Source organism: Eleginops maclovinus, chromosome 15, assembly GCF_036324505.1.
Source record: "Eleginops maclovinus isolate JMC-PN-2008 ecotype Puerto Natales chromosome 15, JC_Emac_rtc_rv5, whole genome shotgun sequence".
Lineage (NCBI taxonomy): Eukaryota > Metazoa > Chordata > Actinopteri > Perciformes > Eleginopidae > Eleginops > Eleginops maclovinus.
This window is the reverse complement of record NC_086363.1, coordinates 17,730,150-17,743,447: the sequence shown is the minus strand read 5'-3', so window position 1 is coordinate 17,743,447 and position 13,298 is coordinate 17,730,150. Positions and strand designations below refer to the sequence as shown.

Genomic DNA, 13,298 nt, shown 5'->3' with positions numbered 1-13,298 from the left:
TTTACATTGGGTATATATTACAGAAGTGTTCATTTATCTTTAAAGCAATTGTCAGCGGTTGTGGTGTTGTGTCTTAGTTGAAAAGTAACATACATCCAATCGTGCAACATAAGTTTGTTTACATCCGTCCGCATTCCAACATCCACAGTGTTGTTAGTTCTGTCAGTTCGGCAGACATCATGCTGCAGCTGTACAAAGTTTTTAAAGTGCACTGATGCAGTGTATCATGGTAGACTTGTAGTTAGGGCAGCCCGCGGGCAACACAGCCAGATAAACAGATCTCCAGTCCCAGCCAGGCACATTCCCAGATGAGTCCTTCTGTCAACACACATACACACACACAGGAAACAAACGCACACACACAAAAATGATAGACAGTATGCGATTGATTGCAGAAAATAACATGGGAAATGAATATACAGTATATGCTCCAACACACCCCAGCAGACACAAAAACTCCTATAGCCCCACACACATAACATAGACACACTTTACTGTACTGTGAGCATGTTTACCGGATGCAAAGGCAGGGTTGACATCAGTGAACAATGTAGTTGTATATCATTTTAATTATGCATGTGTGCTTGCTTTCTTTCCCAGAAACAGGCATTTTCGTCACACTCACTGAGCTGTGAACAAAAAAACAGAAACAGTATGCTCAGGAGGATTGCAAGGTCGGGTATGGGACCTGGCGTGGCTTCGGTTATGATGGACGGAAAAATACAACCAGTTAATTTGTGACAGTAAACAGAGACAAAGCCACTCTGTGTCGAGGGTACATGTAATTAAAAAGTGATAAGTTCTAACAAACACAGCTGTTTATACAAATTGACCCGACTGCTCATCAGACCGTGACTGAAGAGTTGTGGTAACATTAGAATCAAGCTGCAAATAGGGACGTTATGCTGCCTGCCTATATTTTAGAAACAAGATAGGAAATGCTGACTGCCTACAGACGATCTGACCAACCAAGCAGATCTGCCAGAGAAAAGAACATCGATGGCACAGTGGTTGCGAAAGTGGATTGCCATGAAGGAGGCTTAAGTAATCCAGCAACGACCTGAGGCTATATCACTACCCAACCAAATCCTGGTGTGTGACACCAGAAAAATAAGCTAGAAGGTTCATAAACCCAGCAAATGGAGATCAGAGACCTTTGTGCCCACCTCTGTATAGTGACTTTTCTCCATTGTGGCATCCCATATGAAGCTTGGACAGGACATAGCTTGGGAATGATGCTTGGTGCTCAAGTGTAGTCAAGGTTAATAGAAAAGTATTGATATTGTCTTTTTCATGTTTTGATACCGACAGTTTTATCTGCCCAGATGATTCATTGGTGTTTCTGCATTCCTGCGGATGCAGCGGAATGAAAATAAATGTTTCTTGAATACGTGAATTCCTCAACAAATTCCATGTAACAGAAGCAGGCGGCTCTGGCTAAGAAGGTAGATTGTTGTTCTCCAATCAGACGGTCGCTGGTTTAATCCCCACATATTGCAGTCAACATCTCGAAATGCTGTTCGGCAAGATACTCAAACCAAAATGTCTTCTCATGGCAAAGCCAATGGTGTGTAAATGTGTGTGAAGGTAGGTTCCTGGGGCAGGTGCCACCTTGTATTGTTTCCTCTGCTGTGAATATGTGTGAATGATTGACGCTCTGAAGGGTCGCAAAGACATAGAAATTATTATGTAAATGGAGTCCATCTACATTTTACCATAAAAAGGTTTGGAAATTGTGTATATTATCAGAAGACACAACAAGTGCTTGAAGATGCCTTCCAATTAATAAAGGAACAGTTGACTCAGAGACTCCCCACAGTAGACATCTCAGGTCGAGCCACATGGTAATCACTGAGTTACATATTGGTGTTCCGAAAAGGGAAATGCAGGCGGTGACAGCATTTGCTTTAATTGTGACGAGATTGTCATTGCTCCACCTTTGAGAATACCCCTCTGTGAAGCTCTCATTATATGTGTGGATTCTAGCTTTCTGGTCTATATGAATGTGAGAAATGGCTAACTGCATTGTTATCATGTTAGTTTATGTTCAAACATTGTTATTTCATTCAGAACTGGAAACAGTTGGATTTTGTTCTCAGTTTCGCTAATATGGTTCCATGGTGCCCTCATATTATGTTTGACTGAAGATTTATCGGTTACTGTTAGTGTTGTCTGTTCTTTAAAGCCTAAATAAGTCAAATGTATTGCACGTGTGTACATCTATGCATGGAATCGGCCAAATCTTCTCTTAACTGCCATCAAGAAGCTTCACCAGTAAGGTGTAATGTGCAGGAGTTCCCACTATCTTCAAGCATCAATAATCTTTTTTTAAATCCCACCAGCAAACACTTTATATCATGATGTTATGTGTCATTTCCAAGTTGTGTGGGGGTTGACTGAACAATCAATAGCTAAATAAAGTGATGCAGTCATGACATATTTGTGTAGGCCGACCCTTAAGTTAGCTAAGTAAGGGCTCAACAAAAAGCAATGGGATTCTTCCATTGATTTTGGATTATTGCAGAAATTAAGATCTGTGGTAAACAAACGTTTATGATACTGACATTTGGTTGAGCAGATAATCCCCAAATAATTACACCACTTCTATGATTTTTGGAGCATAAACTCAATCACCAGAAGTAAAAAGCTTTCGTAACAAGTGAACAGACTACATCACAGTGGCATGGCTGCGCTTTACCACCGCTAAGCTAAAGGCGGCTAAAATTAAGCGTGATAACGTTTAGTGACCTCCGTTAATTGGACACATAGAGGCTTTCGGAAATTTAGAAGTGGGATATATACTGATGTATTTTATGTTTCGGAACAAACCTGAATGGTATCCACAGGTCTTATTTCAACCATAATACGTTCAAAAAAAGACGTTGACTTCCAGACGAGTGAGCCCAAATTGCTTAAATGTTAACTTCTTTCCAGGTTTTAGGACCCATTCCTGCACCACTCTATATATAATGCTTAAAGACATGTAATGCTGGTGGTTTAAACCCTGTAAATAATTGGAGACTGGCATTTATATCTTAGATGCTTCCGTGCAGAACATGTATGACATTGTTTCAGTTATTTTCCATACTTATAAGCCCACTTAGGAACAAAAGGCTGTTCTCACGGTTTTGTGTTCACATCAGGTTTTCAGTAAAGTTTCATGTTTTCCCTAGTGCTGCGTAGTTGCGTGTCATGCTTGTACCTCCATCTGAGTGCTGCCAGCCAACATGCATTAGGGATTTGAACAAGAAGGGGACAGAAAAGGGAGAATGTAAAGCTCAGTGTGACTATTTGTTTTTAATGAGCTTTTTGTCTGTGTGGGGAGGGGAGAGCATTTGTGTGTGTGTGTGTGCGGCGCGCGTGCGTGCGTGCGAGTGCAGCTACCCTGCTGTACGTGTCAAGGCAAATGGATATATTTAAATGCAGTCTTAGCAGCAGTTTTCCTGTCTCCCGCTGTTAAAGACATATTCAGTGAAAAGGTGTTTCTGTTATTATGAGGCATGTAGCCATCTGAATTATGCATCCTGAACACCGCCTAGTTATGGCAGCGTATACAGTAATGTTCAAGGCCAGGCGGTCCTGAACGGCACCATAATGGGTCGCCCTGTACACTGTTAAATATACATGAGTAGTGCAGTGGCTTTCTTCGTGAATAACATTAACAGCGTCATTGGAAAGCAGATTTCAGAGGACTTAGACATTTTTGGTTATCCAGGTGTTCACAGTAGTTTGCATGGCAAGCAACTTGAAATGCACAGTCTGACTGGCGCAAGATCTCTGCAGGTTGGAAAGTCAGGCTTTATCGGTCGCATGCCAAGTCCTAAAATGGTTGCAATCTGCCATACAGCCAAAAAGGAAAAGTGATGTAGAAGCTGCTGGAGGAGTGGTCCTCTGGGTTGAGTGGAGTAAACACTGCAGAAGCTGCTTAGACATTACAGATATCTGTGATGCACATTCAATGAAAACCAAGTAGAGCAACTTCCCTAAACCTTGGCTGTGGTCCAATTTAAAAGAAAATCAGGTCCTATGACTTCCTGACCACTTTTCCTCAGTGACAAATGTCATGGAGTTAAGGGAAGGAGAATTCATCAAGAATCAGGAAGAGAAAACCGTGTTGGACGACGTTAATGAGACGCCCGTGGATGTTATGGACGTGCGTTTGCTGTTGGAAAATCATTTTCTTTTTTATCTATATGGACTATTAAAAGGACATCTAAAAAAATGTACAGACATGGACAACAGTAAATAATACTACTTTCTTACTATAGTTTGAGTTATACTTACTGTTAACTGTAAATTGCGTAACGTTCATGGTTCATCTTTTGGTTTAACCTTGTCTTAAAGGTTCTAATATCAAAAATGAAACACTTCAGCAAGATCTAGTATACTGTAAGATGGAAAATGCTTAATAAGCACCGTCATTTGGGAAACTCCTTCGTGCCTGTAGCCATCAGGCTGCACAACTAGGGCTTAACCACGTGACTCAATGAATAATATCCCGGACTGCACATAAAGCGTGCACTTTTGAACAATAACTCTGACTGCACTTTCTTTCTGCACACATACATGTGTATATGTTTAACAAACCGACTACAAATGTGTTTATGCTGACATCATTTATTTTACTTTCTGCATAGCAGTTTGTTTGAAACCCGTTATCTGTATGTCATTTTTATGTCTTTACTTTTTATATTTTTATATGTTTGAATCTGTTCTGTTTTTTGTTATCTCTGTCTGTTGCTGCATAAACGCTTTCCCCACAGGCATTAATAAACATACATCTTAATCTGAATCTTAATTCACTTGATGCACATCTGTAGGTCTATATTGGTTGTGAATAGTGCTTCACTTTAAAAGTAGCTGCAGTAAAGACCTGTGGGACATTATCTCCTTTCCTTTCAGAAAGGATGGTCCAGTCTATCCTAAACTAAAAGAGATTATAAAGGAAGCTTTGTAGCTCCTTTCCTATCTCAACAGATTCTTTCAGCTCTTATCATGGAGGTACTTCTGGGTCTTTTCACTTTGTAAGGAACCTTCCTGAGCAGAAAAGACTATTCCACCACGACGCATGTCTCAATCCTGAGACCAGACTCACAGATGTTGTTCAGTTTTGGTCAGACCGTGTATGTGGGAAAATACAGCAGAAAACAGTGCAGAGCATTACTGTTATGATTAAAGGACAGGTAGATTATAGCACGTCATCGTGACTGAGCTTTGCTCTCAGCTGTCTGGTGATATCCATGTTGCCAGATGTACTCCAGCTGCTGCTTCATGTTGACTCACACATCATATACCTGGTTTCCCTTTTTAGTATAATAGGATTACGTTGCTATAGGGGAAACCTATAACTTCAGGTTATCAGCACTCAAATTACACATCATTGCTCTAATCTGTTTTCAACAACATTAAAGGATTAAAATGTCAAATATTTTCCTCATAAAATTATGACTTTAGAGCAAATAATGGTGGATGTACATAATGTAAAGGTTATTTACATTACACATTATTTGCATGTTGTATAATGGTCGTTGTCTGTAAATGCATTAATCATTATAATAAACAGACACAGAAGGGAGAGTTAAAGGGCAGTCATATTGCTATTATATTTGTAACATGACTAAGAAAGGACTTCAAATAAATCCTGATTTTGCTCTTTATATGCTGGCTGTGCTGATGCTAAAAAACCTAATATTACGCTATAATGCTTTACCCTACAATCCTGCATCAGGAGCACCGAGTCCTCCAGTTAGTATAATAATGTGGAGCTATGCCACAAGTGTGTGCTTCCCATTGTGAAGCTCTCCATAAAATAGATGGGGGGCATTAAGCCATTTGGAATACTTGCAGATAGACATATTTTCAGTGGAAAATTCAAGGTAATTAGGTCTTAAATGTCAATGATGATACTTCCTACTTGTTGGTGTTTTCTTACACCTGGAGGCATACAAATGATAATGTGGCATCTGTTCACCATCTGCCCTTTCGCTAAGTGTTGGTTTATTCATGTTGGTCAGTTCATGCAGTTATTGTAATGGCACAAATGTCACTGTTGACAGTTCTAAGGCTTCATCAGTGGATTATTGTACATCTTAATAATCTGTTGTTCTTTGCTCCCCCTTCCTTCTGCTTCTGTCTCTTGCATCCTTGGTCCTAGTTGGTGCTACCAGAGTACTCCATCCATGGACTCTTCTGCATCATGTTCCTGTGTGCCCAGGAGTGGCTGACCGTGGGCCTCAACATCCCCCTCCTCTTCTACAACACATGGAGGTGACTATGCAATTCATACGTGTGTGTTTGATGGATGGATGGATGGATGGATGGATGGATGGATGGAAAGTGTGCTCTCAGGGTTAGGGTTAGGCTTGTCCTTGTTGAATATATCATATATTAGAATAAGCAGAACAATCTATTGTATTTTTAATGACAAGAAGGCTTGCTTTTGCCAATGCTTATGTGTTGCCAAGTGGCTACGATTCTAGTATTCCCAGGAATGATGTTCCTATTCGAAACAAATATAAATTCCTACAGCGAGAAGTGTCAAAACATTGGCATGGAGAGTCATCTGCGTTTTCACTTAACGCAGACTTCTATAGGAACAAATGTTCTTTTGGTTTTTTATTCTGCTGTTTTTAAATCCCATGCCGATCTACCTCTCCACGTGTATTCCTTGAAGATGGCTGGCGTTATTTTCTGAGGATGTACATACAAATGTTCACCAGAAAATGCTTGGTTCAAAGCAAGTAAATCAGTTATCTGACACAAGACTCTCAAAGGCAATTTCCAAAAAACTGTTTCTCCTCTCACTGATCTTAAGATTTCTTCAGTTGCGTCTTCTTTGTCTTTGTTCCTTTTCTTTCCTCAAGTGTTTGTTAGATGTAGTCTGCTGGCAGCGTGATTGGGTTAAGCTCATGTGCTCAGCTGGTTGAAGTTACAGACTGAGTGGAGAGGAGAGCTGAAGAGAGAAAAACATCTTGCTGTCTCATTAATTGGAGGCTTTGCCAGATGCCCACCGGCCACAGATGCAGCTTCCTGCACAGCTGAGAGATGAGAGGAGAAGGATAAGAAGGGAGACATAGATTGAGTAGGGTGCAAAATGACGGAGGGAAGTGGCAGGAGGCAGGAGGGTGGGAGTAGAGTGAATGATAGGGGAGAGATCTGATATTGACAAGGTGATTCAGAGGAGAGGGCGGGACGGAAACACTGCTTAGTATGTATCACACCAACTTATATGGATGGGTTTGTGTGAACGTGTGAATTTAATCTTAGCTTCTCGCTTGTGAGTCAATATGCACATGTGATTCTTTAAATAGTTGGCAGATGTTGCTGGGAGGGCTACTTTAAAACGCCAGCAAAGCTTGATAACTTTGAAACTTGGTTCAAAATACTTATTGTTGCCTGGAAAACCAACACCTTAAGGCCTGCTTCAGTTATGTAGCCAAGCAGATGTTTGGGATGTAGTGCCTATATTAACGTGCCTAAATGCGCCTATTGTGCGACCATATTCGAACTTCATGCATAAACTTGGAATCATGGAAAGTTGGACCCTCCTTATAACTTATAAAATAAAGTAATACAATAAATCGACCAGTTATCTGTGGTTTATTGGGGAGGCGACAAAGGGCAAGTTGTAGCCCAAAGTGTAACTCAATTAATCCATATCAACTTTCTGTTAATGATCCCCCAAAGGCCCAAGTATTAGACATCCACAACCCCTACTCCTGAGCAATTTGTCACAAATTCATTTCAATTAACCTCCTATTGCGTTTCAACCCTCAGAAGCTTATATCTCTGAACCCTGGATATAAAACCAAAACTATTATAGCCTCCCCTAAAACTAAATCAAAACTGTTATTAATCCCTGGGTGTTTGAAGAACAGGACCAGATACTGTAACCAGTGGATTCAAATGAGTTTAAATGCATTAAAACCAAACCCTTCAGATATACACATGCTCCTTATATGCTTACATACATTGCATTAACATGACATCATTTTCCTGTTGTGGTTTTATGGACTTGTTTTTCAGACATGTGTTTCACCACGTCTCCTAGTTGCCCAGAAATTCAGCAATGGTTTTAAAATCGTACAGGAGTTATTTGTAGCTGATGTTTTTTTCATTCCAAGTGAGTCTCTTAATTTCTCAGAAATAAAACCATGGCTCCAAATTAAACATCAGTGTTCATGCTATTTTAACTGAAGTGAAGTTCATACAGAGGGTAATCCGTGCAGACTGAATATGTGCTTAACTCTATTTAGCTGGACCTAAGATGTATATACGTATACTGTATCAACTAAGAGAATATGTTTGTGAACTGCGCCTTTGAGCACAGACCAATCAATTCAAATGGTAAAAGACGTTTTAAATCCAGAACACAGTAACATATTTAGACTCACCAGGATCCAAATTACATATGAACACTATACATTTATGCACTCTCAAATTGACGTTGGCCAAATTCATAGTCTTGTGTATTCCAACTCTTTTCCTTTATATTTGCCAGACCTGTATCAGCTGTCCTGTAGGTGAACAGGCAAACTACAATGACTCCAATGACCCTCCAATCCTCCACATCATCAATGTGCGATCTAAATCCTTCACCAAAACCTTGCTGAAGTCTGTGGTTTCCCATTGCAATTCCAAGATTTTCGAGACTGAAGTCAGTGTCCCTTACCGGGGAATCCGTAAAGATTAGCTTTCCACCCCTCAAAGGATTCCATGGGATAAGATCTCAAATGAGTTCACAATTGGCAAGGAAACACTGGCCAGCAAATCAAGAACCTCATTGGATTAGGAGCTTACCTTATCTGCTGTATTGTTGGGTGATTCTTCCTGGATAGATTTGGTACCCTGTGAAGGAGTTTGGTATAGCACCCTGCGAGACGATGATGGAATCGAGCATTAATTATCCTCAGAGTCATGACGATGGGCTCGATGGTCATCCTGAACAGATACATTTTCATTGTCTTCAGCAAGTTAGCAGATAGAAATATTTTGTCCTGGCTTTTTTGCTTTTCAGATCTGAACATTACATTTGCATAAATAGCAACACGCAGGCAAACAGACGATGTGCCAGACCTCAGTAAAGAAACCTGGCTGGTCCACTCCTGAGGGACATTTCCCTGTTAATTAATAATACTTTTTTGCACGACTAAAAGCTCTCCATATGTGTGTGTGGTTGTGTAAAGGGGAATTCTAAGAGAGGCTGGCCATGCTGTGCTTTCGTTTCTTCAAATGCTTTAGTTGCCAGCTGAATCGGTTTCAAAGTCTGTGTGCGTGTTCTTGTGTGTGTGTGTGTGTGTGTGTGTGTGTGTGTGTGTGTGTGTGTGTGTGTGTGTGTGTGTGTGTGTGTGTGTGTGTGTGTGTGTGTGTGTGTGTGTGTTTATTTTTCATACTCTAGAAGATTGTCCACATAGATTAATGTATATGCTTATGATGTGAGGCAAGAATCTGTTGGGACATGAACATGTTCCCTTCTTGTCTTTCTGTTGGCTTGTCTCAGGGGAATTGTAGTTCCTTGTTTTTGTTAACAATTTACAAGCTAACTGTATACTGTAGTATGTTTTCTGAACGCTAACCTTGTTACCTCGTCATCAGTCATTTATGCATGTATCTTCTGTGCAAATACATGTGGATTATGCTGAATACATCAAGACTCATTTTCAAGTGCATTGTTGAAGATTTCATACATGCATGAGTCATCAATGGACAAATGGAAATGTGAAGTACATTGCAATTCATGAATGACAGTCAAATGTATGTGATCATTTCACGGCTTTGAACAACCAATATACACCTCCGGAAAGACTGGAGAGACCACTGCAGCATTATCAGTTTCTGGTTTTATTATGTGCAGGTTTTTTTTGTTTATATTTGGAGTGGTCTCTTAACTTTTCCAGAGCTGTATGTGAATTCACATACAATATGGACATGCATTAACCATCTGTTAGCTAGTTTTATGACCCAACAGACCACATGCATAATGATGTTAGCTTCCTGGCTGAACTGCATTACCCATAAAACCCTGCAAAGCATCATTTGAATTCTCGGTGATGGGCTGTATGGACAAACTATCTTAATGCAACTGGTCTACAGTTAACTGGTCTTACATTAACATACAATTTTCCTTTGTTAAAGAATCCTGTTCATTTGTGTCAGTTCTGGGTTCAATGAAAGGCAAATCCCCCCCCAAATATAAACTAACGAGGCAATCATGTATAAGGATATAAACAGTTCTCTCTAAAACTAACAGGTAGCAGTTGCAACTCCCTTTCTATGTCTGTATATTCTCATAGCGACTTTCTTTGAGTGCTCATTTTTTGTATGACATATTTCCTGTTTAATTATAACAGCCCCGCAGAAGTAAGTCTCACTGGGATGTAAAAGCTACAGGAAAAGCCCCGCAATTCCCAAACCTGCTCTGCTATTAATCACTGCCAGGTTTTCTCTTTTGGTTATTAAGCACATTTTCAAGTTTCACTGCTCCATGAGAGAGCTGTTTGTGTTTACAAATATTGGTTTTGCTAAGCGCATAGCATCAACACATGTTTATTCTATTATAGGGTTGATTTCCCCTTCAGGTTTTAAATGAGGTGATAAATGTGAGTTAACATGTGAGAATATCTTTAGTTGAACATTTGATAAAGTCGTTTTCTATGCATCACAGTTGTTATTCAATTACTGTGCTTACTGACTTAAAGAACAAACCCAAGCCTTGATACAACAAATTTGACCTGGCTGAAAATATGTTTGAATATGCATTCAAATATTTGAATTTGAACTTGTTGGGAACTTTTAACTTCTTGCACCACAAGATAAGTTAAACCCATCACCCCCTATCGAGATATTCATCATAAATAAGTGGAAGAAAGTTTCACATACGCCCTTATTTACTGTTTACTGTCAAGCTTTGCACTTACATATTTTGTAGACTTAAACAGTTTATGCAAATCCAGTTAGCTATTCCTCATTAACTTGAGTTGATTAAAAACTGTGTCTGTGGAAATATTGTGTTTAACTTTAGTCCCTGCACAGACAAACATGGTTAATGTTGCAGGCACACAGTAGACATCTGTGAAATAACAACAATACCTTTAAACCGATGCTGGATACAATTAAAAGTGAGTATCTTAACTTCAACATAACATTTGTGTAGTAAGTGTTTTGTGACCAAATCATGAACTAGATGGCAAGCTAGAAATAGTGTTGGGATACTCAGTGCACAATAACATTCTGGGGCAGGTAAAGCAGGCTTTGAAGGCTGCTGCTTATCTTATTGTAAACTCTGATATGGGTTTTTATGACATAACCTGTATTCCCACAAATTAGCTCAATTAGCTTATGATAAGCTTTAAAAATAACTGCGTCTCAATTCAGATGCTTTCTTAGTAGGCCTACACTGCCATGTCATACACTGTCAACATATGTGTAGTGTGTACATTTCAACCATGCAGTGTTGTCTTAAAACGCACCCAGCTGCAGTGGTTTCGTCCGATGAGACGATTGCAAACTAGCTAGCTAACAACAATTGTTTGCGGTACCAGATCTTAACAGGTTATAAAATTAACCCTTTTAAAAAATGGTTGCTTCATTACACTTGTTTAGTGGTACATAGCATAGTGAAAACTTGTATTTGTTTAGTAGTTTGTGTACTAGAGTAACCACAATTGCAGCTGGTCCCGTAACTTCCGCTACCTAGCGAAGATGGAGGTTGTTAAGGGCGATACTTGTCCAGCGTTCCACACTCAACTTGTTTACCATTATGACTGAACCATGTGGGTACTCTTAGTGCATTTTGTCATTGGTACACCTAACTTAACTACACACAGCGAATGTATTTAAAATTATGCGAAACAGACATCAATAGTCTACTAAAGGAGATTCCAAGCTAGCAAGCATGCTAAAATGAAAAGCCAATGTTAGGACAGATTAAGACACTTCTTAATTTTACTCAGAAACCTGCTTCAGAATGTGGAGGGGTCAAGAGCTTGACAGTTGCTAAACCATGGACTATTTGAAGTGTTCTGGAAACGGGGTTACGAACATATTCAACTTCCATTTTCGCTCACGTCTGCTGCATGATGGTGAATCCATAACTCATCATGCCATCTTTTTCCATACTATCTCCTTCCCCATTTCCTCCCATCATCTCCCCCACCTACCTCCAACCCCCTATCTTCCCCCGTTCGCCCCTCTTTGGGGTCTGGAACGGGTCAACTACCCGCGATGTGGTCTTTGCCCTCTGTGGTAGGTACTTCCATTCCCCAACGGACACTAAGGAGCTGCTCTACGACCCAGCGTCCGTCATGAACGGAGACACGCTCAAGTTCTGCCTAAAGGAGGCGTGGTGCAAGCTGTCCTTCTTCGTCCTGTCCTTCTTCTACTATCTTTACTGGTGAGCATGTGGTGGGCGGTGTTGGATGATAATTGGATTACATGTAAAGAGATTACATTAATCTGAATTATTACAGAGTAAAAAAGCTATTCAACTGTAATAAAGAGCACTCAAATGTTTTCTTTTTCAAACCCAATTTCTATTTCACTTGGTTTTATTTCCGATAAAGCAAAGTGAGTGCAAATCATTGAATAAAGCAACCATTTCTCTGGCAATCACATGCAAGTTTATTAACATACCATAGATCTATCAGACTAACTCGGTTTACTTTAATGCCCACTCCTGCTAATGCATGTGATGTTACGAGGATTTGATTCTTTACTTCATTGAGAAACACTACCAGAGGGAGAGATTTACTATACATTGGTAAAAAATGGTCTCACTTAAGTTTTTGATGACATGTTTGATGATAATAGTGCATAATGTTCCTGTTTCCTGTCTTATAATGCTGTTATTAATCACTCCGGATTCTTGTTCCTTGTGTCATGTGGGTGCTGCAGTGTGTGGAACCTGGATATATCCCTCTAATAGAACTTTTCAATGGAAACACTTAAAGGTACAATCCTTTTTTTGTTTTACCTTTTATTCTGTGGTAGTAAATCTAGACAGAATAGCTTCATTCTCAAAACAAATATTAAACCAAATGATCTTCCATATGGACACAGTTGATCTTGATCTGTATAGGGGATGAGTTTACATGTCATGAAAGGCTGCTGTGACTATATGGATTTAAGATTCAAATGGATTTTTGTGGAGCTGTGTTGGTTACAGATTTTAGCTTTTAGTGGCAGCATCAGCACAGAATTCTTGATGAAAAATGATTCCAAAAAGGATTGCAACTTTAACATGGAGTTGTTCTTTTAGATGCGTGATAAGGCTGTGAGTAAACACTTGAAACATGCTGGCC

The 13,298-nt window shown here is 39.7% G+C and overlaps 1 protein-coding gene across 3 annotated transcripts in view; it reads left to right on the top strand.

Annotated features, from left to right (window-relative positions):
* The window catches only part of cnih3 (cornichon family AMPA receptor auxiliary protein 3), a 74,027-nt gene that overhangs the window by 52,728 nt on the left and 8,001 nt on the right, over positions 1-13,298 (top strand). For 2 of the 3 annotated variants that reach the window (XR_010167473.1, XM_063901600.1), the window contains exons 4-6: positions 6,155-6,267; positions 12,248-12,391; positions 12,892-12,947. Coding sequence is in view for 2 of the 3 variants with exons in the window: in XM_063901600.1 (XP_063757670.1) it covers positions 6,155-6,267; positions 12,248-12,391; positions 12,892-12,919 (285 nt within the window). In the remaining variant the exon portion in view is untranslated. The remainder of the gene's footprint in view (positions 1-6,154; positions 6,268-12,247; positions 12,392-12,891; positions 12,948-13,298) is intronic. The other variant, XM_063901599.1, reaches the window with a different exon arrangement.